This window comes from Cucurbita maxima, unplaced genomic scaffold, assembly GCF_002738345.1.
Source record: "Cucurbita maxima cultivar Rimu unplaced genomic scaffold, Cmax_1.0 Cma_Scf00026, whole genome shotgun sequence".
In the NCBI taxonomy this organism is placed as follows: domain Eukaryota; kingdom Viridiplantae; phylum Streptophyta; class Magnoliopsida; order Cucurbitales; family Cucurbitaceae; genus Cucurbita; species Cucurbita maxima.
The window spans coordinates 1,357,700-1,378,568 of record NW_019272042.1 but is presented as its reverse complement, the minus strand read 5'-3'; the positions used below and the strand labels follow the sequence as shown (position 1 = coordinate 1,378,568).

The window sequence follows — 20,869 nt, the reverse complement described above, 5'->3', positions numbered from 1 at the left end:
GCATCTTTTTTATTATTATTATATTGTTTACTCGTGAGAAAATTCTCCAAAAAAAAAAAAAGGTTTAATTGCATAAATGGGACTTCTAATATACTTTAATTTCACTAATACCCACTTTTATCTTTATTTTAAACTCAAAGCAACCCACTAGACAGGGTTAGCTTGGAGATACATTTACCATCATGCCCATTAATAAAAATTCTATAATTAGCATCTATTAAATTTAATGCAAGGGTAAAATTGTAATAAGTGCAAAATTTTAGAGACTAAATAAAAGTAAAAATGTAATATTTTTAAGTTTAGGAACTAAATTGAAATTATTCTCAAAACTTAGGAACAAAAAAAATGAGATGTCCAAATAAATAAATAGTACATAAATGAATCGAAATCAGTGGTTAGTTTCAACTATATGTACATTTGTTTTAAGTAGTTTAATAATAAAAATTTCATAGTAGGTTTTTTTTTTTTTTTTTTAGAAAAACGGAGAATAAAGATAAAATATGTAAAAGTAATTCCGGATAATTGTGGAGGATATTTTTGGAATTTGAAAAGTAACCCTCTAACTTTACAAAATTACGTACCCCACCAGCCCCATTAGGCGAGATTCTTCGAGATTCCTCTTTTATCTTTTTAGGAAAAAATAAATAAATAAATAAACAAATTAAATGTGTGTTTTTAATCTTATCCTTTTTAATTAATTTATTTTTAACAAAATAAACAAATTAAATTTAATATTATCTCACGTGAACATGCGAAAGTACGAAAGTACCCTCCACTCTCTAACCCGGCCTATAAATAAGGGATCAGCTCCCTTTTGAGCTTAAAGTGCTTCTATCATTGTTTAATTTCTCAGATCGTGGCAAATATGTTGGGCGTATTTAGCAGTTCGATTATATCGCCGCCGGACGAACTGGTGGCTGCCGGCTGCCGGACTCCGTCGCCGAAGATATCGTCCACGGCGCTGACGAAGCGGTTCGCGGATTCCAATACTGCCGCCGTCTCCCTCCAGATCGGTGACCATGTCCACCTCGCCTTCACTCACCACAACGAGTCTCCCTTGCGCCCCAGGTACTGGAGATTTTCCGTTCAAAACGCCGTTCTACGGCGGCGCTCTGTTTTTTCCTAAAAATCTTCTCTCTCTCTCTCTCTCTATATATATATTATTTTTTAAATAAAAAAGTACTAATGTGTAAAATTTAAATTTATGTATACTAGATCGATTAATTTCTAAAAATTATAAAAATATAATATAATAAGAATTATAAAATTTAAAATGATCACTTAAATATTTTTAAATGTATTAAAGTCAATAATAATCCTTATAAATTATGTCAAACAATTTACTAAATACAAAATTAATTCAAATATTAAGGGCCTAATTAATATAGAAGTGACCGCAAGGGTGTTTTTGTCATTTCACAGATTTATTATAAAACCGCCAAACGATAATTCCAGCATCCAGTGTTCCCGTAGTTTCTGGAAAGTGAAGCCATATTTATTTTATATTTTAAACTTTTAAAAAAATAAAAACCATACTTATTATGCCTTAAATTAAAAAAAAAATTAATTTATAAATTATATTGCTTTGCTTTAATCTCGGCAATTACTTTACTTATTATTATTTTTACAATATATGAGATCGTAATAAGTGTAATAATATCGTCATTTTTTGTTTTTTTTTTTTAATTATCTAAGCATAATTAATTATTAATCGAAAAATTTGTATTCAATCAAATTCTAAAATTTTTACTTTCAAATATTTTAAATTAATGAATTTAAAAAAATCGAATAAATCTATATAGACTAAAAATTAAAAGATTTATTTGATATTACTAATCTGCCCTTCCTTCCTAGAGTGGTATATTTTATAAGTGATCCAAAAAAAGCTAAATTAAATATTTAAGTATTTTTAAACAATATTAAAATTTATTGAACACGAAATAAAAAATATATAATTTATTACACTATTTTTAAAAAGGATAAAGATAAATATATACAAAATTTTAAGGTTGCAACTTAAGAAATAATTTTTTAAAGATAATATGCATTAAAAATCCAGTATTTTTCGATTTTTTTGAAAATGAAAATCCAAAAAAAAAACGCCATTGTAGATCGCTGGCAGTGAAGGAGGAGATCTTCTGCTTGTTCGAAGGAGCTCTAGACAATTTGGGGAGCTTGAGGAACCAATACGGCCTTCCCAAATCCACCAATGAAGTCATCCTGGTAATCGAAGCTTACAAAGCTCTTCGTGATCGAGCTCCATATCCGGTCGACCATGTCGTCGGCCATTTCAGCGGCAGCTTCGCATTCATCCTCTTCGACAACTCCACCTCCACCCTCTTCGTCGCCTCTGTAAGTCACTTCTCAGATTCTAATCTCCAAAATCGAAGTTAGAAAGTACTGATTTCTTGTTGATTTTGGTTTTTGCAGGATCAGTTCGGGAAGGTGCCTTTGTATTGGGGAATCACCGCTGATGGATACGTCGCGTTTGCCGATGATGCAGGTTTACTCAAAGGCGCTTGTGGAAAATCCCTTGCGTCGTTTCCACAAGGTACTTCGAAACTCGGCGCGATTTTCATGGATTAGAAAAATTAGGGCACGGATTCATCTGAATCGTTGTTTCAATTGCAGGCTGTTTCTACTCCACGGCGGTGGGAGAATTGAGATGCTACGAGAATCCGAAGAACAAGATAACTGCTGAACCTGCTCCTGAAGAAGAGATCTGGGGTGCAAAATTCAAGGTATGCGATTATTATACTCTCTTTTAATTGAATTAGAAAATGGGCGCAAAATTAGGCTTGGAAATTTGCTGATAGCGTCATTGTTCGAGTCAGTATGAGTATGAGTATGTGTGTCAAAATTCTTCCTCTGAGTGATGAACACAGCTGAAGATTCAAATTTTATGATTTAACATTGCACTTGATTACACCACAAAAAGGTAGAGAAAAATCACGCCCATAACCATGATCTTATCTCAATGGAACTGGAAAGTATTTTAGCCATAATAAAGAATTCACTATCTTTTGGACTGTGGATATCATAAAGTAGTGGATAAAGAACTAAATTCTATACCATACATAACATGATGAGACATTCACTTTGTAGGTCCTCACCCATTGAACAATTCTTCTAGCATCGATCTTCTTTTCCTTACTCTTCTTTCATATTCTGACTCTGTTTTGATCCAAAATAATGTTCTTTGAACCTTACATGATGAGTGATCCATCAAAATAATCGGATTTGGTATATGAAATTACATCCGAAGGAGTGAAAATGGACATTAAAAAGGTTAGTTCGTGCTTTTTTGAGAAACCCCACCAAGCTCATAATGTAGAACCTAATTTTAGATTTGCAAGTCAAGATCAATGAGAAAGATAATCACTGCAAGTTGGTTCAAATCATAGCGGTCAACTAGGATTCAATCTTCTAAGGATTAGGTAAAAAAGTTGTTAGGATGTGGATCCTGTTGTTTACTTATGGGTTAAGTAGTTTAAGTCTAAGATAGAATCTTATCTTATATTATTTATTCTCCTATCCCATGTAGTTTTCAAGATGGATTGTTGGTTTCTTATTTAGTTTTCATGGTAGAATACGTGTAACTACTGGAAGTCGTCTATAAATAAACCCTAGCTACTGTGAAGTTTTATATTTCGGTGTCTCCTTGCGTCTTCTCTCTTCTGTTGCCACCGTGAAGTTTTGCATTTCGGTGTCTCTATATTTCTCTTTGCGTCTTCTCTTTTTTGTTGCTACCGTGAAGTTTTGCATTTCAGTGTTTCCATAAGTCTCCTTGTGTCTTCTCTCTTTTGTTGCCATAGTGAACTTTTACATTTCGATGTCTCCATATTCTTCCTTGCGTCTTCTCTCGTGAAGTTTTACATTTCGGTGTTTCCATATTCCTCCTTGCGTCTTCTATCTTTTGTTCTCATGTTATTCGTCTAGATCGAGTGTGTAAGTTTTGCAAGCATAACATAAATTTCAACTAAAGAAGTAAAAACGGAACATTATATAAGTTGATTCTATCACTTTTGAGAAACCCCACCAAGCTCATAAAATCATTCTTATCGATTGTGTTATGATGGATGCTTGACTTTTCAGGTGGAGGGGCCAGCGGCTGTATCAGCCACAGGGTTCGGGTATCACAATTTCCCAATGGAGATTTCATAGAACTATGCTGTATCAGGCATAGCGCAGTAACTTACACGGGGGAAGGTAAGAATGGTGTGCTTATTTTACTGTGCCGAATGGTTTGTTTGATTTCAAGGGGACTGTAAAACTGTAAATACGAGTCTTTGTGGTAGAAATTTGCTTGCTTTAGTTCTATAAAAGTGTCTACGATGTGTTCAAATAGTTTGTTCATTAAAAACCCTTTTGGAGTTCTGAAATCTTCTCTCTTTCCTTCGATTTCCATATGCCTTTCAACTATATAATTGTTGGGCCTTAGCTCATCTCAATGGGCTTATTGGGCCTCAATATGGGCCGAGTCTTGCTTCATCGAGATGTGGGCTTAGCAATGAATTTCAGATGATTTGTTCATTGTTTTTTTTTTTTTTTTTAATAAATGTCTTCCCACAAAAAGTAGATGTTTATGATAAAAGTTAATAGGTTAAATAATTAAATACCCATAAACTATGGGCTTGAATTTTGAAAAAGTTGTATTTTAATTTTGCAAATTTGAAAGAAATGAAATAATTTCAAAATAACCCTTAAAGGCTTTATACATTAATAATTGTTTTTGCTCACAATTATTATTTTGAAACAAATTAAAATGAATTTTAAATAAATTGTTTTTCGATAATTAAATAAAAACAGGTTTTGAAAGTAATTTGCCGAAAATAGCGGGGGCCTGGGTGGGAAAATGAGTCACTGATTTGGACTAATAAATAGACGTGGGTCCCGCCTTGAATTAACAAATTAAAAAAAATTAAAAAAGAATGTGGGACCCACCTTTGATCCGAGACGTGATGTTTACGCCATGCAGTTTCACTTCACGCTTCACGTTCTTTTTTTCTCCTCAAATTAATCGAATTTATTTATTTATTTATTTATTATTATTTAAGTTATGTTACTAAATTATAAATTATGAATGATTTTAGTCCCAATTTAAAAATTATTTTTCTCGGACTATTTTAATTCAGAAAAGCTTTTTAAATGTTTAAATCCAGTTCATTTATTTTAAATAAATTTTTAAATAAAGTGATAGTGTTCAATCACTTTTTTAAAACAAAGTCTTTATTGACTTTTTTTTCCTACAAACTTTCATAATGTATTCACATTTTATCTTAATTACTATAATTTTTTTCGTCATTTTTTATTTATTTATTTTTAAATTAATTTCAATAATTTTTTTTGTAAACACCGCATTTTTACATTTATTATAGATAAAACTTTTAATCAATCAAATTAAACCTAATTTATTTTTTGAATTTTGATGTTTATAGACAAATTCATAAAATTTTTATTTTATATCTAATAAATTTATAAACATTATTAAGTAATTTAAAAATTAATTAATCAAATTTTAAAGAATTAAACATAAATTCCATTTATAATTTTAAAAAATTAAATAGAAGTTTTAAGCGTGAAATACACACAAGAAATAAATGGTTTCGGGGTTCCCATTAATTAAAGTTGTCCATTTTTGCGTGTTGGCTATTTTAGTTTGGTACGTGTCATAAATGTGCAATTCTATTGGATTATTCAATTTTCTTGTGGGACCACCTTATCGAATAAAGAATTCCTGTTTAACCTTAGAATTTATTCTCGAGTTATATGTTATTAAATTTATTATCGCTAATTATTCATATTTTTTTTTGTAATATTGATTTATTTCCCGTTGTTTTTTTTAATGCATTTCGCCCACATTTTCTAAAACATTTTTCTTAAATGTGTCCTGAGGTTCGATCTTACGTCATGATTGTTCGTAAAGTCTGGCTTCTGTATGACTGATTTGTTGGTTAGACTGGAATATAGTGTCACACCATCTATATATATTAATTTTTTTATGAAATTAATATATATTTTTAAACACATATATAAAAAAAAATAGACAAAATCACGATAATCTAATTCGGGTGAGTTTTCTATGAAATTTTTTTGGGCTAATTTGTGTGAAAATAAATAGAGAATTACACTGAATTAATATATATATATCAACTTCTCCCTGTCCAAGGTTATATACTGTGAGTCGTTGTTGTTATTTTCTTGCTTGTATAACGTCTCCTTCGAAAATCTCTCACTGCCCTCGTTTTCTAAAATTTTCTCTTAAATCGAGGCTAGAGGCTCGAGCATACGTCGCTTGGTTGTAGGCGACGCAAGAACGAATTGGCTTAGCTTACTTGTCGTGGGAAAGTGAGTGCCGCACAATCGTAAGTTCGCTGCCATCAAAAGTGCGATTGTGACTAGTAGCTTAGCTCACTTATAGTTTAGCTCACTTAGGAAAAATGGAATAAAAGTGAAATCATGTGGTTGATTAAATGGTCGGCTAGGTGGATCGTGACATGTCGGAGACTTCGTTAATAATAATGATTACCATAGATCTTATAAAATAATATTACTTGTTTATATCGATACATTATTGTTAAAAACAAAAAAGAAAAAAAAAATCTATTTTTTAATAAATAAGTAAGCCATAATTTAAATATATTTTCATTTTGCTACAAATCTTTTAAACTTTTAATAATTTCATCTTTACTCTCGTCTTATATTTAAAAAATTGTTATTTTTAAATACATTTTTTAACATATACATTTTATTAACTAAAACAAAATATAAAATAAGTTTTTTTCGATTAATAAATTAATAATTTAATAAACAATAATGGCTATTATTCTTTAAAATATATAAAATTTGAAAATGAAATTTAAACGTTTCTATTTGAAGTGGAGCGTGTTGAGACGAGAAATATAATCTCGATCCCGACCCAATTTATTTAGTGGAGAAAAATCTCTCTCCACTCCCTCTACATTTTTCGTTTAAATAGAGATTCTCTATTAGATTCGGAACGGGTGGAGACGAGGAATATAATCCCGACCCCAACTCAATTTAGATAACGAGAAAAAATTTCTTATGACTCGCTCCCTAATTTATCTAATTCCCATTTTTTGTTTATTTTGTTATTATTATTATTTTTGAAAACTGACATAAAAAGTTTTTTTTTTTTTTTTTTTTTTTTTTTTTTTTTTTTTGAGAAAGGCAAAAAAAACGGTATTATAGTAAAACTGCTTGACAGCCAAAGCCTTGTCAGAACTTTGTTTACGGCAGCCAAATCTCTCTACGCGCCTTTCAAATCCGTGCGCTACACGACCAATGAGAGAAAAGGGTACCACTAAATTAAAATTGAAACGTCAAATAATATTACCAAAATTTATTATGGATGAAAATTAAATATTAAATTAAAAAACGCTTTTTGTCAACTATTTATTATTTTTCATTCAAAATATTTTTAAAATTATTAGATCAATTTTTTATAAACTATAAAATTAAATTATTTCGTATAATTTATACTTTGGTGTCATGATATATATTAGAATACAGATTAAATTATTTGATCCTAAAAATTTTACCACTAAATGTTACACATTAAAATAATTTTTTTAAAATAAATTTATTATCGTTTTTATGTAATTTTTTTAACTTTCAAATATTTTATTAAGTATACTTTTAAATTATTTAAAGAAAAATTTAATATTAATGAAACGGTTCAAAGTAACATTAATAATGTTCAATTTTTAGGAAAAAAATTAAAAATATTTGTATAGTCGATGCGCTGACAATATTGAAAAAGACCGTTTTCGTTTATATATTGATTGTAATATTTTTAAAAAAAATAAAAATGAAGGGATTAATAAGGAAAAATAATAATGAAACTTTTTTAAAACATTTGTAAAAAATAGAACAAATTTTATATAAAAAAAAATTATGTATTATTAAATTTTTTAAAAGTGTTGGAATATTTTTTAAAGTATTTTTTTTTATTAATTTAAGAATTTAAATTTTATTATGTAATATCACGCTCTGTAAATGATGGTGGGATCAGCTTCTCCCTTGGGCTATCCGTTACTCACGAGTGAGCCAATCAAATCCTCTGTTTCTCTCTTTCCTCCCATTAACGCATACACTGTAAGAATCCACACCGCTTTCTAACCACACCCCCCACTTTCTTCTTCATTCTTCTTCTCCTTCATCATCTCAGAAGCGATTTTGTTTTTGTTTTTGATGTTTTTGTTCTTAATCTTCTTCTTCTTCCAGATTTCTACTCCTAATCATTTCATTATTCTCTAATCTTAAAGGTAAACAGGGGAGGAAGCTTTTTGTTCTTCATTTTTTTCCGCCATGAATGCTTCTTTGAACACCGATTTGGGGTTTTTCTTCTTCTCTGTTAGATTTCTCTCTGTTCATACTTCTTTGAACTGATCCACTAATTCGATTTCATAATTATTTCATCCCCTTCACTGTTTGCTTGTCTGAATCGAAACTTGGCGGAAGATTTTGATCTTGGTTTAAGCTTCAATGTCTAAGAACCCTTCTGTGATTGATCTTGAAGCCATGCCGTTTAGTGAAGTGTTCAGTAAACTTAAGCGTTTGAGACTGTTCGAGCCCTCGCTTGGGGTTTTTGGGTTCTTTTTCGTGTCTATTTGTTTGATTTGTAGCTTTTTTTTCTTGGATTACAGAACTGCTTCAAGTAGGTTTGTGTTTCCTCTTCGATCAGAGAGATTTGTTTGGCTAAGAAACTCTAATTTTGGTCAGAATCGGACGGTTGAGTTTCTTTCTGAAGAGGGATTTGAGTGTGATTTGTTTGATGGGGATTGGGTTTGGGATGATTCTTATCCTTTGTATGAATCCAAGAACTGCCCGTTTGTTGATCAAGGCTTTCGCTGCTCTGAAAATGGCCGCCCTGATTTGTTCTACACTAAATGGAAATGGCAACCCAAATTCTGCAACCTGCCCAGGTAAAATTTGAACTCAATATCAGATTCATCAAATTGTTTGTTAGATTAATCCGAAACTGAGGAAGAACAATCTTGTTAGTTCAATTTGTGTGTTTTAATAGTATAGATGATTATTACAAGTTCTAGATTCTGCTTTGAGTTTGAATTTTCTTTTTGTTTTGATTCTAATTCAGTGGCACCCTACCTGTTTTTTGGTTTTTGTTTTTTCTGCTTTGTTGACTGATTTCACCCGTGAATTGTTGGATGGATATAAGAAGGGACCTAGCTATGTAGTTTACAAGCTATTGTTTATATATGAATTCACGAGAATAGCTGCCTTTTGTGTTAATTATAGACGACGATCTCGTAAAGTATTGTTTGGGTTTGTTTGATTACTAAGTGCGTGTTTGTAGGTGAGTTTGAAATGGTTAAATGACTCACGAACATGGTAGTTTGTGTAGTTTTCAAGTTGCTAGTTATTGGTATAGTGTGAGATCCCACGTCGTTTGGAGTGGGGAACAAAGCATTCCTTGGAAGGATGTAGAAACCTCTCCCTAACGTATGTGTTTTAAAACCTTGAGGGGAAGTCCGAAAGGGAAAGCCTAAAGAGGACAATATCTACTAACTGTGGGCTTATGCTGTTACAAATGGTATCAAAGTCAGACATCGAGCAGTGTGCTAGCGAGGACGCTAGTAGCCCCTAAGGGAGGTGGATTGTGAGTTCCCACGTTGGTTGGAGAGGAGAACGAAGCATTTCTTAGAAGGGTGTGGAAACTTCTCCCTCAAAGCCTTTTTAAAAACCTTGAGAGGAAGCTCGAAGGGAAAAGCCCAAAGAGGACAATATCTGCTAGCTGTGGGCTTAGACGGTTACAAATGGTATCAGAGCTGGACACCGAGCGCCCAAAGGAGGTGAATTGTGAGATAAAATGAAGCATTTCTTATAAGGGTGTGGAAATCTTTCCCCAGCAGACTCGTTTTAAAAACCTTGAGGGAAGCCCGAAAAAGAGCCCAAAGAAGACAATATTTGCTTGGTGGTGGGCTTTAGACGGTTAAAAAGTTTGATAGTTGAAGGGTCGTTTTTGGATCTCTCTAAAGTTTGATTGGATTTACGAGCTATCAGGTTCAATGCAACGTTTATGTTGGAGAAAATGCAAAACAAACGGGTCGTGTTCGTCGGTGACTCAATTGGAAGGAACCAATGGGAATCACTTTTATGTATGCTATCATCTGCAGTTCCAAACAAAGAATCCATCTATGAAGTGAATGGTAGTCCAATTACAAAGCACAAGGGATTCTTGGTGTTCAAGTTCAAGGATTTCAACTGCACTGTTGAATACTACCGAGCTCCGTTTCTCGTCTTGCAGAGTCGACCTCCTTCGGGTGTTTCTCGAGAGATCAAGACGACTCTTAAGCTAGATCAGATGGATTGGTCCTCACCCAAGTGGCGAGATGCCGATGTTTTGATCTTCAACACCGGGCATTGGTGGAACTACGAGAAGACCATAAGAGGGTACGTTCTCGACCACGTTTTCAAGCTTCTCGTCGTTCCATTTCCATGTTTTTCTCAATGAATGACGAGTCTTTTTTCGATGTTATTGACAGAGGCTGTTACTTCCAAGATGGGAACGAGATAAAGATGGAAATGAAGATTGAAGATGCATATCAGCAGTCGCTCAAGACCGTGATGAACTGGATCAACAACGAACTAAACTCGAACAAAACAACTGTCTTCTTCCGTATGTTCGCCCCCGTACATTTTCGGTAAGTTTGTGAGATTCGTGTTTTATGTGCATTCTGTCTGGCTTTGTACATAAGATATGGAAATTATGCAGAGGTGGAGATTGGAGGAATGGTGGGAGCTGTCATTTGGAAGCTCTACCGGAGCTCGGTTCTTCGTTAGTTCCTCCCGAAACCTGGTCCCATTTTCGGATAGCAAATTCCATCCTATCAGGTTACTTAGCGATGCCAAATTCAACTAAACTAGAGATATTAAATGTAACTCGAATGACTGCACAGAGAAAGGATGGGCATTCATCTCTGTACTACCTCGGTCCCGACGTCGGTCCTGCACCTCCTCATCGACAGGATTGCAGTCACTGGTGTTTGCCTGGGGTTCCTGATGTGTGGAATGAGCTTCTTTATGCATTGTTCTTGAAGCATGAATGGACCTCTTCAGCTTCTCAGGCCACTTAAGTTGAAGTTTTTGCTTACAGAAATGATAGCCAGAGAAGGCCAATACAAGACTCTTTGTTAGTTTTGGGAGTAGCCATACCCCCTCAATCAATGGGCTCGAGTCCAGTCCCGACTCGACCCAAGCTCGACTCAAAGTCAAAATTTGATCTAACCTATTTATTCATTGTATCAGATACGTATCACCATTTTGAAGATTGGGTTAGCCGATGAATCAGTCTGTTGGGCCGACCTAATAGGTTTATTATTGGACGAACCAAATATATGTATATGTACATGTATATATTTAGTTATTTTTATAAATTTGAGAATGTAAAATTTTTCAAGGGACACTGTCTCCATTGTTCCTCTTAAAAAATATCTTTCTACTTCGAATGATGCAACGGTGACCTAAAATCGTAAGTCGGTCTCTATTTCCCTTTCAAGTCATCGCTCGCACCATTCCAGGTCTCAACTTTTCATAACATATATATCGTTTAATAAAATGAACCATACTTGCCTATAAACTAATAAGTAGAAGCTCTCATTTACTCTCTCACGGGACTTTTCTAAACCAATAAAAATACGTCACATCAGAAAGTAACCTAAGCTTTTTACGTACCCACATGTAGACAAATATTGTCGTTAACAAAGGACAAACCCTACCCATCCACTCATCACTATACACTTTTTGTCATGTCAAATAAGGAAGAAGTCCCTTAGCCATGGTGAGTAGTTCAACCTATGTCTTCTTCTTGTTTGTTCCTATTTAAATCGAGTGGAAATGAAGCAAACCAAGTAGAGTTTCTTGAGTTTTAGGGTTTTGTTTCGGAGAATTTGAGATGGAAATTGGAGTAGAAAACGATGATTTGTTGTTTGACGAGCTGACGAATTTTGCTTCTCATTATGGATGATGACGAGCTTCCGATCGTTCATACGGTTTGTTTTGACTCGTTGGTTTTGCCCTTTCGATTCATCCCTGTTCATTTATACGACTATTATTCAACTTGAATGTAGTACGTTTAGTTCTTCACTTTGGGTTAGGTTTGTGTTTGTTTATTGTTTATTGAATCTATACTGTTAACATTGTTTGTTTAGAGAGCCAAGCTATTAGATTGGATATATTATGTGAGATCCCACATCAGTTGGAGAGTGGAACGAAGCATTCCTTATAAGGGTGTGGAAACCTTTTTCTAGCATACACGTTTTCAAAACCGTGAGGCTGACAGTGATACGTAACGGGCCAAAATGGACACTATCTGCTAGTGGTGGGCTTGAGTTGTTGCATATTTCATTCGAAAGTTTAGAGTATGAATAGTGAACTAGCTACCCATCAAGTCTAAACTCAGAACTCATCACTTAAAGGACCTTTAAACATTTAGAGGTCATGCTTATAACTCGACCTATTATTAATGTTTCAGGATCTGATTAGGTCAGTACACCGAGTCCAAACTGAGCAACTTCCATTGATGGTGGCTCACAAACATGTTTTCGTAAGGGAGAGCAAAGGTACTGGAGTTTTCATCCCAACACAGTTACCGCTGTCGAGGAAGAAGCAGAAGAATGCCACTAGCTATGAAATTAAGTTCGGAAAATAAGAGATTCAATCATCAACGATCTTTTAAACCAAAAAAGGGTTAAGCTTATAAATTTTGTAATCCTTTTTAATTATTTCAAGCTTTTAGTAATATATTAATATTTAATTATTTAATAACTTGAAAGTTATATGTTGAGTAATGTCTAGCTCGATTTTTGTCTATTTTTTCTTCTTGAAATATGATTAAAAAAATCGGCTTATAAAATTTCTTTAATAATAATAATAATAATAATAATAATAATAAAAAATTCTAAGATAAATAATATCATTTGATTTAAAACGAGTTAAAACCCATTTTTCCACGAAAAAAAAATAATGAACAAATTAACCAAAATTCATAAATTTAGATGATTGTCACGAAGATGTCAGAATAGACACCAGGTGATGTGCCAGTGTGAGGAGGCTGAGCCCTGAAGGTAGGTGGACACGAGGCGGTGTGTAAGCAAGGTCACTGAACCCCGAAGATCCACGTCAGTTGAGGAAGAGAACTAAGCATGGTGTGGAAACTTCTTTCTTGCAGACTCGTCTTAAAAATCTTTAGTGAAAGTTCGAAAAGAAAACCCAAAGATGACAATATCTACCGAATCTATTAGAAATTTAAAAATGACAATATTTATCTCGATTTTGAACGGTAATTTATTTAAATTTAAAGTTTGAGGGTTAAAGTGAATATAACCTGTAAGTGTAAGGTCACCAATTTAAATCTTTAATTTTCGTAATTGATTCAATCACCTTAATAAAATTATTATTCTAAAAAAATCCTTTTTTTTTTTTTAACATTTATTTTATTTTATTTTTTATATTAAAAAAATCTTTTCATATTTATTTTAAAAAATAAAAATTCCTTTTCATATTTATTCTTTTTTTCTCTCATCCTGCGTCTCCTCCCTCTATAGTTGAGGATCTTGTATCAGCTAGGCTTATCTATGGCGTCCGCGATTCTGAAGCGAGTCAGCGCCTCCGCGAAGAGCACGCTGGTTGAATCTATGCGAAGCAGAGCGTCATCGCGAGCCTTTGCGGCGGTGGCGATCGGAACTGACATCGTTTCCGCCGCACCGAACGTTTCTCTCCAGAAGGCTCGGAGTTGGGACGAAGGTGTCTCCTCCAAGTTCTCGACGACTCCGCTTAAAGATATTTTCGAGGTTTGTTCTTCGGTTGTTCGTGTATTTCTTTCGAGGTTAATTGTGTTAGTTTTTGAAGTATACTTGTGCTTTTTATGAAAAAATATTGATTGTTCATGAAATTTAGGGCTTTGAAGGCCACATTTGAGCTTAATGTTATGTTTTACGCTTTACATTGAATGATAGTTTAGTTTAGTCTAGTCAGTCTTTATCTTATTGATTCATTGGCCATGATATTTCAGGGCAAGAAGGTCGTCATCTTTGGGCTTCCTGTAAGTCAATCTATTCAGTCTTGTACAATTGTATATATGCTATGAAATCATGGATTCTATACCAAATTGTTGCCGATGCATGTGTTTTCATCTCTTTTTCTACGCGGTGTGCTCTTTGATTGGGGCTACAATTTTTGTATGCTCACTTTCATGATCAATGCCTTCATCCAATCCGTTAATGAACTGAGGATTTATTGTAGAGATCAGTAAAACAATGTTTCGTGGTTTACATTTCATTTCTGACCTCTTAAAGATTGATACTTAGGAAGAAGAATTGTTAAATTTGTTACCACGAACTTTATTTTGTTCTCAGTAGAATAATCTATGATTTAAAGAATTATCAACTTTACGAAGTCGTGAATGTTCAAAATTTCCCCTAAATTCTTCTCCCTGGACAAACGCATTTGGTGGTATGGAGATTTGAATCCTGGCGGGACCTCTATTCCAAACTAGTTCTTACCAGTTGGAATTTCCCTATGGGACTTAGATACATATTAAATCATATAAAGATCAAGAACGACATCATCCTTACCAATTGATGATGCACATTTTAAAGTCGGTATTCCAATTCACAGGGTGCATATACAGGAGTTTGTTCTCAGCAGCACGTTCCCAGTTACAAGAACAAAATTGATGAGTTCAAGGCTAAAGGAATTGATTCTGTTATTTGCGTGTCTGTTAATGATCCATATACCCTCAATGGCTGGGCTGAGAAACTTGAAGCGAAAGATGCTGTAAGCTTCCTTGACCAGAGTTATATGGAAACTGCATAATTTTCTTTACTTGGTGTGTATAATTTAGTTATTTGTCAGTACGAACTGTCTTCTAATGGCCTATTCTGATTGTCTTAATTGCATTGTCCTGTCGTTATTCTGTTTATTCCTGCATAGATACAATTTTTTGGGGACTTCGATGGAAGATTTCACAAGAGCCTGGAACTGGATAAAGATCTTTCTGTTGCTTTGCTTGGTCCTCGTTCTCAAAGGTACGATCAATCTCATCTTTGACATGCCAAAATATTTATGGATTATGATTATTTAGCTCTTCTTTGATAACCACCTTATTTTTTATTTTTGATTCTTGAGAATTAAGTTTATAAATACTACTTCCATTTATCAGTTTTTTTGATTTGTTATCTTTTTGAGGATATTTTCAAGATTTGACAACTAAAAGTTTTAAGAAACTTGTTTTTGTTTTTGAGATGTGACTATGAACGCAAATCTTTCCGTAAGAAAAATGAAAAGAAATTGTGAGAAAATAAATATAATTTTTAAAAACTAAATGGTTATCAAATAGGTAGACATTTCTACACTCTTTGACATCCTTCTTCCCTGTAGATGGTCAGCATATGTTGTAGATGGCACAGTTAAGGCTCTTAACATAGAGGAAGCTCCATCCGACTTTAAGGTTACGGGGGCAGATGTCATTTTGAACCAAATTTAGAGTCAGTTTCCATTGCAACCAATTCAAGGTCTTGGATTCCGAATAAGACCATGGGTGTAACTGAGTTGTGTATGACAAAGGTTTTCTTTTGATTTTTTTTGTTGGTCGGAAGTAAAATCCCATGTGACGATTGCTTGGCAGCTTGGCGTCCACTTATTGTTCTTCATATATAAAATGTTCTAACTTGGATTCAGAAACACAAAAATTTGGAAACGAGTATTCTTCAATCCAAATCATCACTTCTCGATTGGAATAAACAGTAAGTACATAGAGAAACAGAGCAAGGTTGGACCTTGGCCAAATCCATGCAAATTTAGGTATAGATCTTCTCCAGTTGAGGGTGTGGAGAAATTTTTAGCCTCGAATTGGGTTGGTCTTGGTTTCATCATCCGATTCTATTATTACTTAAAATTGATCGAGTGGAATGTTTCAAGTTGATTGAATTTCTTTATCCAATCCTTATAGCTGGTAAATCAGTTTGAAAATCGATAGAAGAGGAAACTTTTAGTTGTAGATTACTAATCTTTTTATTGAATTCAAACTTTTTTTTTAGTTCAACAATTGTGGGACTGGAGTGATTGAGCCACCAACTTTTAAATCATCGTTGGACCTTTAGTGCTGAAAATTGAAGTCTTGAATATTTGAGACATTGTTCTTCACAATCATGGGCCCTTTAAATCACCCATCGACTTTCAGCATTATTGATCACTTCAATTTCTTCGGAAATCAGATGGCATGTGGCTCCATATTCCAGTCTACCAATATCATTCTATAATCCATTCATATGTAGTTATTTAAAGAGAAACAACTCGTGACTAGGATGTCTAGTGACCCGACGTAGACTTCTCCCAAAGGGGTTGATAGACTTTTTCCCAAGCTAAACAGGCATAAGGATGGTGATAATATTTCATGTTCCCGTCTCATTCTCAATCTCTGCTTCATTTTCGTAACGTATATATATTTTGGAAAAAGACAAAAAATTCAAAGAGACTATCTCTAAAGTTGTTCAAAGGTAGTGTGGAAGCAGTGGGAGAAAAAGAACTTATTCTTGCACATCTTACTTACTTTCCTGTCTATTCCTTTGAACACGTTCCTTATGAATCCAATTACCAGCTACTGGCGTTCAACAAAAGTTATGAACATTTAGAACAATTCTAATCTTACAAGTAGCAAAATTGGCAAGGGAATCAAGTTCTGAAACAGCACCTTCAAAGTTCCTACCTAAATGGTCAATTTAAAGCCCGAATTCCCTTTCAGAATAGAAACCAGCATCTTCTTTTATGTTCTTCCCTTGAAAGAAGAATTAGATATAGGAGTTGGTTATTCGTTCAAAGCTTTCCATTGATAGTGAAACACTTCAGTCCCAATCTCAATGAGAGAGAAAGAAACTCATCCACATAGAAATAGAGTATCATGAAGCAGAACATCATATATATATATATATATATATATATAGAATTACTATGTAAACTACGCCTTTTTCATCACTAGATTTATATGAAGAAGAAAATGCAGGACTCAAACCAACTGGATGTTGGTTAAATCATAACAAGTCGCTTGCCACAGTATGCTTTCTGCTGAGTTGAGTTGAGTTGATAAGATGTTCATCTGGATGAGTGTCAAATCCTGATTTCCACACTTCAATTTCCTCTCTGCCAAAAGAGATGATTGATAATCAATAAAACACATCAAACATATATATTATGGAGCTTTTCACATAAGTATGTGTGATTCTCAGTATGAACTACGCACGTATAATGGTCGTTTACAAAGTTAACCTGGAAACAGGTATAGGTTGGTACCGGTTCGTGTTTAAAATTGTCTAACGACATGAAGGGAAGTACCTGAGCTAGAGAATCATTGACTGAGCCTGGAACGGTAGGAGAAACATGTGAGGGTGAACCAGTACATATTCTGTCATTTTTTACTGAACCATCTGTGACACCACTTTCTTGCATTACTACGTTCTTTCCTTTCATGGAGTTTGATGTACCTCCACTGCAGCTGAAGAAGGAAACAGAAGCAGCATTCCTTTTCGAAGACAAATCTAGGCGATCGATCATTCGAGCAACACCAGCAATCCCAGCACTTACTTCACGCTTCACTCCTCTGCTTAGCTCCTTCACGGAGCTGTTACGAGCAAGCAGTTTCTCCTTAATACCTTGAGTGCTTCGCCATATTGACTCCTTGTACCTGTATTGGTACAATTTAGAAATCTTGATATGCATCATAGCATTGATGAGGTATCATGTAGAAACTAGTTTAAGAGAAGCAAACTCCCATTACACTTACTTTGCAGAAGTAGCAGACCATTTGGATTTGATGGAATCTGGGAAAGAAAGCCCCTCAGGTTGGTTTGTTTTCTGTTGACTACCCGACAATGTCTCAGTCAGTAAAACCCTATATGACAAAGAAGATGTAGGTTAGACAGCAAAAGAAACGAACGCTTTACTCGTTTTGAAGCTTGAGGGTATCTTGAGTATTTCTAGCAGGGCACTTTCTCTTCTACAGTTATTTATTGTTGGTGTTAAGAGCAAAGCATGAAATAGATACATTAGTCCGGGGACGTAAAATACCTAGGCGAGATTTTACTAATTCCGGTTCGACCACCAGACGACAAAGGGGAACCAGGAGATGGTGAATCACTATTAGGCGAACTTAGAGTAGCATCTTGAAATCTAGGTGACAAGGGACATATTAGCACTGGAACCTCTTCTGGACATGCAGAGACACCTTGTGAAGGTCCAAGTCCAAAATGTCTTTGCCTCTCCCTTCTATGAACATACCGAGCTCGGCTAGCTGCAGCAGCAAGATGCTGCATAATCAGGTCATCAAAGTCAGAGTCATCTGAATGAGAGGAGTCCTGAAGGAACCAATTTTGCTTCTTAATAATAGTTGATCCTCATTGAAAGAATAAGGACGTCGAATAGATTGTCAGATTTATTAGAACTACTCACATGGTCGACATCAAAGTTTTCGTGGAAACGCAAAGAAGTGGATGCAACAGAAGACAAGCTTCTAGACTTCAAAAGCTTTTCACTAGCAATGGCTGCTAGAAGCTCCTGGCTGTAGAATAGTTGAATTAGCACTTGCTTAATTAGAAAGCTTGCATTGTTTTCATTCATTAGATAGATCGAGGGAGACATGGGCGAGGCCCGAGAATATAGAGGAATTAAACTTTCTATGACGAAGCTACATACCCAACAGGATCCCTTAACACTAGCAACTGGCAACAGATTGGGCACTCGTTGCTTCTTTGAGACCTGAAAGAATCAATAACCGAAAAGTAAGACTCGAATCAACCTGTTGTTTTTAGAAGATAATATAAACAAGGATGATCTTCAAGAAGTCTACCAATCAAGAATACATTGGAGATGATATTCATGCTTGCAACTGGTGATCTGAAATTTGAACAATAGACAAGGTTAATCCAAACATAAAGGCCACATAAACCACATAGAATGGAGCAGCAACACCATTGAGACAAAACCCCCTTAGCAAAGAGGGAGCGATGATATCGTTCATTGCTTCATTTGATCTCAACTTTCTGAAAAACAATAATATGATCAATTTGTAACAACTCAAGCCCACCGCTAGTAGATGTCGTTCTCTTTGGACTTTCTCTTTCGAGCTTCCTCTCAAGATTTTTAAAACGTGTCTGCTAGGGAGAGGTGTCCACACCCTTATAAAGAATGCTTTGTTGTTCTCCTCTCCAACCGATGGAGATCTCACAAACCACCCCCCTTCGGGCCCAAGGTACTCTTTGCCTCTAATACCATTTGTAATAGCTTAAACCCACTACTAGCTGATATTGTTCTCTTTAGCCTTTTCCATTCGGGCTTCCCCTTAAAACGATGTCTGCGAGGGAGTGATTTTCACACCCTTATAAAGAATACTCCCTTCCCCTCTCCAACCGAGGTGCGATCTCACACAATCACTTGGACAGCCAATTCCAGGCACTCACTCATCTACTTACCAATTCTAAATTGAAACTCATCACACCAAGTGGTTATCGAAACAAAGTAGCTAGACAGAAAACAAAAGAATCCCAGAACACAGCCATCACCAGAAATGAACTCACCTACATTCTACAGTGACACTCAAATCAGTTCCTACATTCTACAGTGTTCGGTGGAGAAACTAGCCGCCTGGAGTAAAAGAGTAAGAGCTAGGTGATGTCGTAGCTAAAAGATGAAGCTAATAGAATGAAGGCCAAACTATTAAGATGCAGAAGTTGTAGAGTAGGATGAACACCAACTGAAAAGAAAAAAGCAAGCAGTGAAAGGAAGACGATCTGGAAAGAGCAGCGGAAAGGAGGTTCTTACAGAGGGAGGATCGTGGGAGGTAAAAGGATCGAGGCAAATACAGCAAGCGTCGTCTTCAAAAGCATCATCGGAAGGAGGAGAAAGAGCATTGAGGGAGGAAGAAGTGAAATCCGCCATTGGAGTGCCGACAAAATCAAAAGGGAAGCCTCCTCCTTAGAACAGAACAGGAAATGGGGGAAAAACTGAAACCTAGAAAACTGTAGAGAGAGAGAGAGAGAGAGAGAGAAAGCAAATGGTCAAAGCAGAGAGTTGTGGGGGAAAAAGTCTGAAGAAATTTGCAGCAAACAAACCGATTCATACGCTTTGGTGGAACCAGTCTGCTCTCTCCTTTTTCTTTTCATTTTTTAGATTGATTTTTAATTTTGTGTTTAATAGAGGGTTAATTTAAATCACATTTTTTTTTAAATTAAAAATTAATATTTTATTACCCAAAAAAAAAAAAAACCAATTTTATACCTAATAAATTAATTAATTTTACAAAATGTTAAGAAAATTCTTAAATTTATTTTACATTTTTAAAGTTTAAGAATTTATTAGATATTGTTAAATTTTCTAAATAGTTTTTTATTGTATTTTTTGGTTTAAAAAATAAAATAAAAAATGACCCCTAAATTAGGGACATGGTACAAAATTACAAAAATAAAAGAGTTTGATAATTTATTAGATTTTTTAAAATTTTAAATATTTGATTTATACTTATATTTTTTTTTTTATATAAATGCAAAGTTTCATAAATAATTAGATTAACTTTAGATTAATATTGTATTACAATATGTTTAGTTATAATTGCTTTCTTTCTTTGCATTTTCTTCTGGAGCCTTTTATTTTATTTTTTAAAACATTTTCTATTAAAGTGACCAAAATTTTACCAATATATTATTATTATTATTATTTATAAATAATAAATTACTATATTATTCATTGATTATTGATGACTTTGACCAATCATCCATTTATTATTGGTTGTACAATCTTTTTTTTCCCTTTTTTTTTTCTCATATTATTTGTCCTTTCT

At 34.2% G+C, this 20,869-nt stretch overlaps 4 protein-coding genes across 8 annotated transcripts; 3 read left to right on the top strand and 1 right to left on the bottom strand.

Moving 5' to 3' along the window:
- The first annotated feature begins 819 nt into the window (after nucleotides 1–819).
- Nucleotides 820–20,221, top strand: LOC111499168 (stem-specific protein TSJT1-like). 2 transcript variants are annotated; one of them, XM_023150675.1, is made up of 5 exons: nucleotides 822–1,068; nucleotides 2,112–2,352; nucleotides 2,431–2,551; nucleotides 2,632–2,741; nucleotides 4,096–4,347. In XM_023150675.1, the coding sequence occupies exons 1-5, from the start codon at nucleotides 866–868 to the stop codon at nucleotides 4,162–4,164; spliced, it is 744 nt and encodes a 247-aa protein (XP_023006443.1). In that variant the 5' UTR covers nucleotides 822–865; the 3' UTR covers nucleotides 4,165–4,347. The 2 variants fall into 2 exon arrangements, with proteins under 2 accessions (XP_023006444.1, XP_023006443.1); XM_023150676.1 differs by lacking the exons at nucleotides 2,632–2,741; nucleotides 4,096–4,347 and adding an exon at nucleotides 20,062–20,221 and having other exon boundaries at nucleotides 820–1,068; nucleotides 2,431–2,577.
- LOC111499164 (protein trichome birefringence-like 11) lies at nucleotides 8,029–11,438 on the top strand. Of its 3 annotated transcripts, none has more exons than XM_023150671.1 (5): nucleotides 8,029–8,118; nucleotides 8,289–8,948; nucleotides 10,048–10,437; nucleotides 10,530–10,688; nucleotides 10,760–11,203. In XM_023150671.1, exons 2-5 carry the CDS (start codon nucleotides 8,509–8,511, stop codon nucleotides 11,118–11,120), a joined length of 1,350 nt encoding a protein of 449 aa, XP_023006439.1. In that variant the 5' UTR covers nucleotides 8,029–8,118; nucleotides 8,289–8,508; the 3' UTR covers nucleotides 11,121–11,203. The 3 variants fall into 3 exon arrangements, with proteins under 3 accessions (XP_023006439.1, XP_023006438.1, XP_023006437.1); XM_023150670.1 differs by lacking the exon at nucleotides 8,029–8,118 and having other exon boundaries at nucleotides 8,125–8,948; nucleotides 10,760–11,152; nucleotides 11,202–11,438; XM_023150669.1 differs by lacking the exon at nucleotides 8,029–8,118 and having other exon boundaries at nucleotides 8,125–8,948.
- Nucleotides 13,568–15,727, top strand: LOC111499169 (peroxiredoxin-2F, mitochondrial-like). Its single transcript, XM_023150677.1, has 5 exons — nucleotides 13,568–13,835; nucleotides 14,057–14,086; nucleotides 14,662–14,820; nucleotides 14,977–15,071; nucleotides 15,424–15,727. Exons 1-5 carry the CDS (start codon nucleotides 13,620–13,622, stop codon nucleotides 15,527–15,529), a joined length of 606 nt encoding a protein of 201 aa, XP_023006445.1. The 5' UTR covers nucleotides 13,568–13,619; the 3' UTR covers nucleotides 15,530–15,727.
- Nucleotides 16,899–20,074, bottom strand: LOC111499166 (E3 ubiquitin-protein ligase RHF1A). Of its 2 annotated transcripts, none has more exons than XM_023150672.1 (8): nucleotides 19,855–20,074; nucleotides 18,884–18,930; nucleotides 18,730–18,792; nucleotides 18,487–18,595; nucleotides 18,106–18,392; nucleotides 17,822–17,929; nucleotides 17,374–17,722; nucleotides 16,899–17,181 (listed from the first exon to the last, which is right to left on the bottom strand). In XM_023150672.1, exons 1-8 carry the CDS (start codon nucleotides 19,969–19,971, stop codon nucleotides 17,170–17,172), a joined length of 1,092 nt encoding a protein of 363 aa, XP_023006440.1. In that variant the 5' UTR covers nucleotides 19,972–20,074; the 3' UTR covers nucleotides 16,899–17,169. The 2 variants fall into 2 exon arrangements, with proteins under 2 accessions (XP_023006440.1, XP_023006441.1); XM_023150673.1 differs by having other exon boundaries at nucleotides 18,106–18,344.
- Nucleotides 20,222–20,869: the final 648 nt, after the last annotated feature.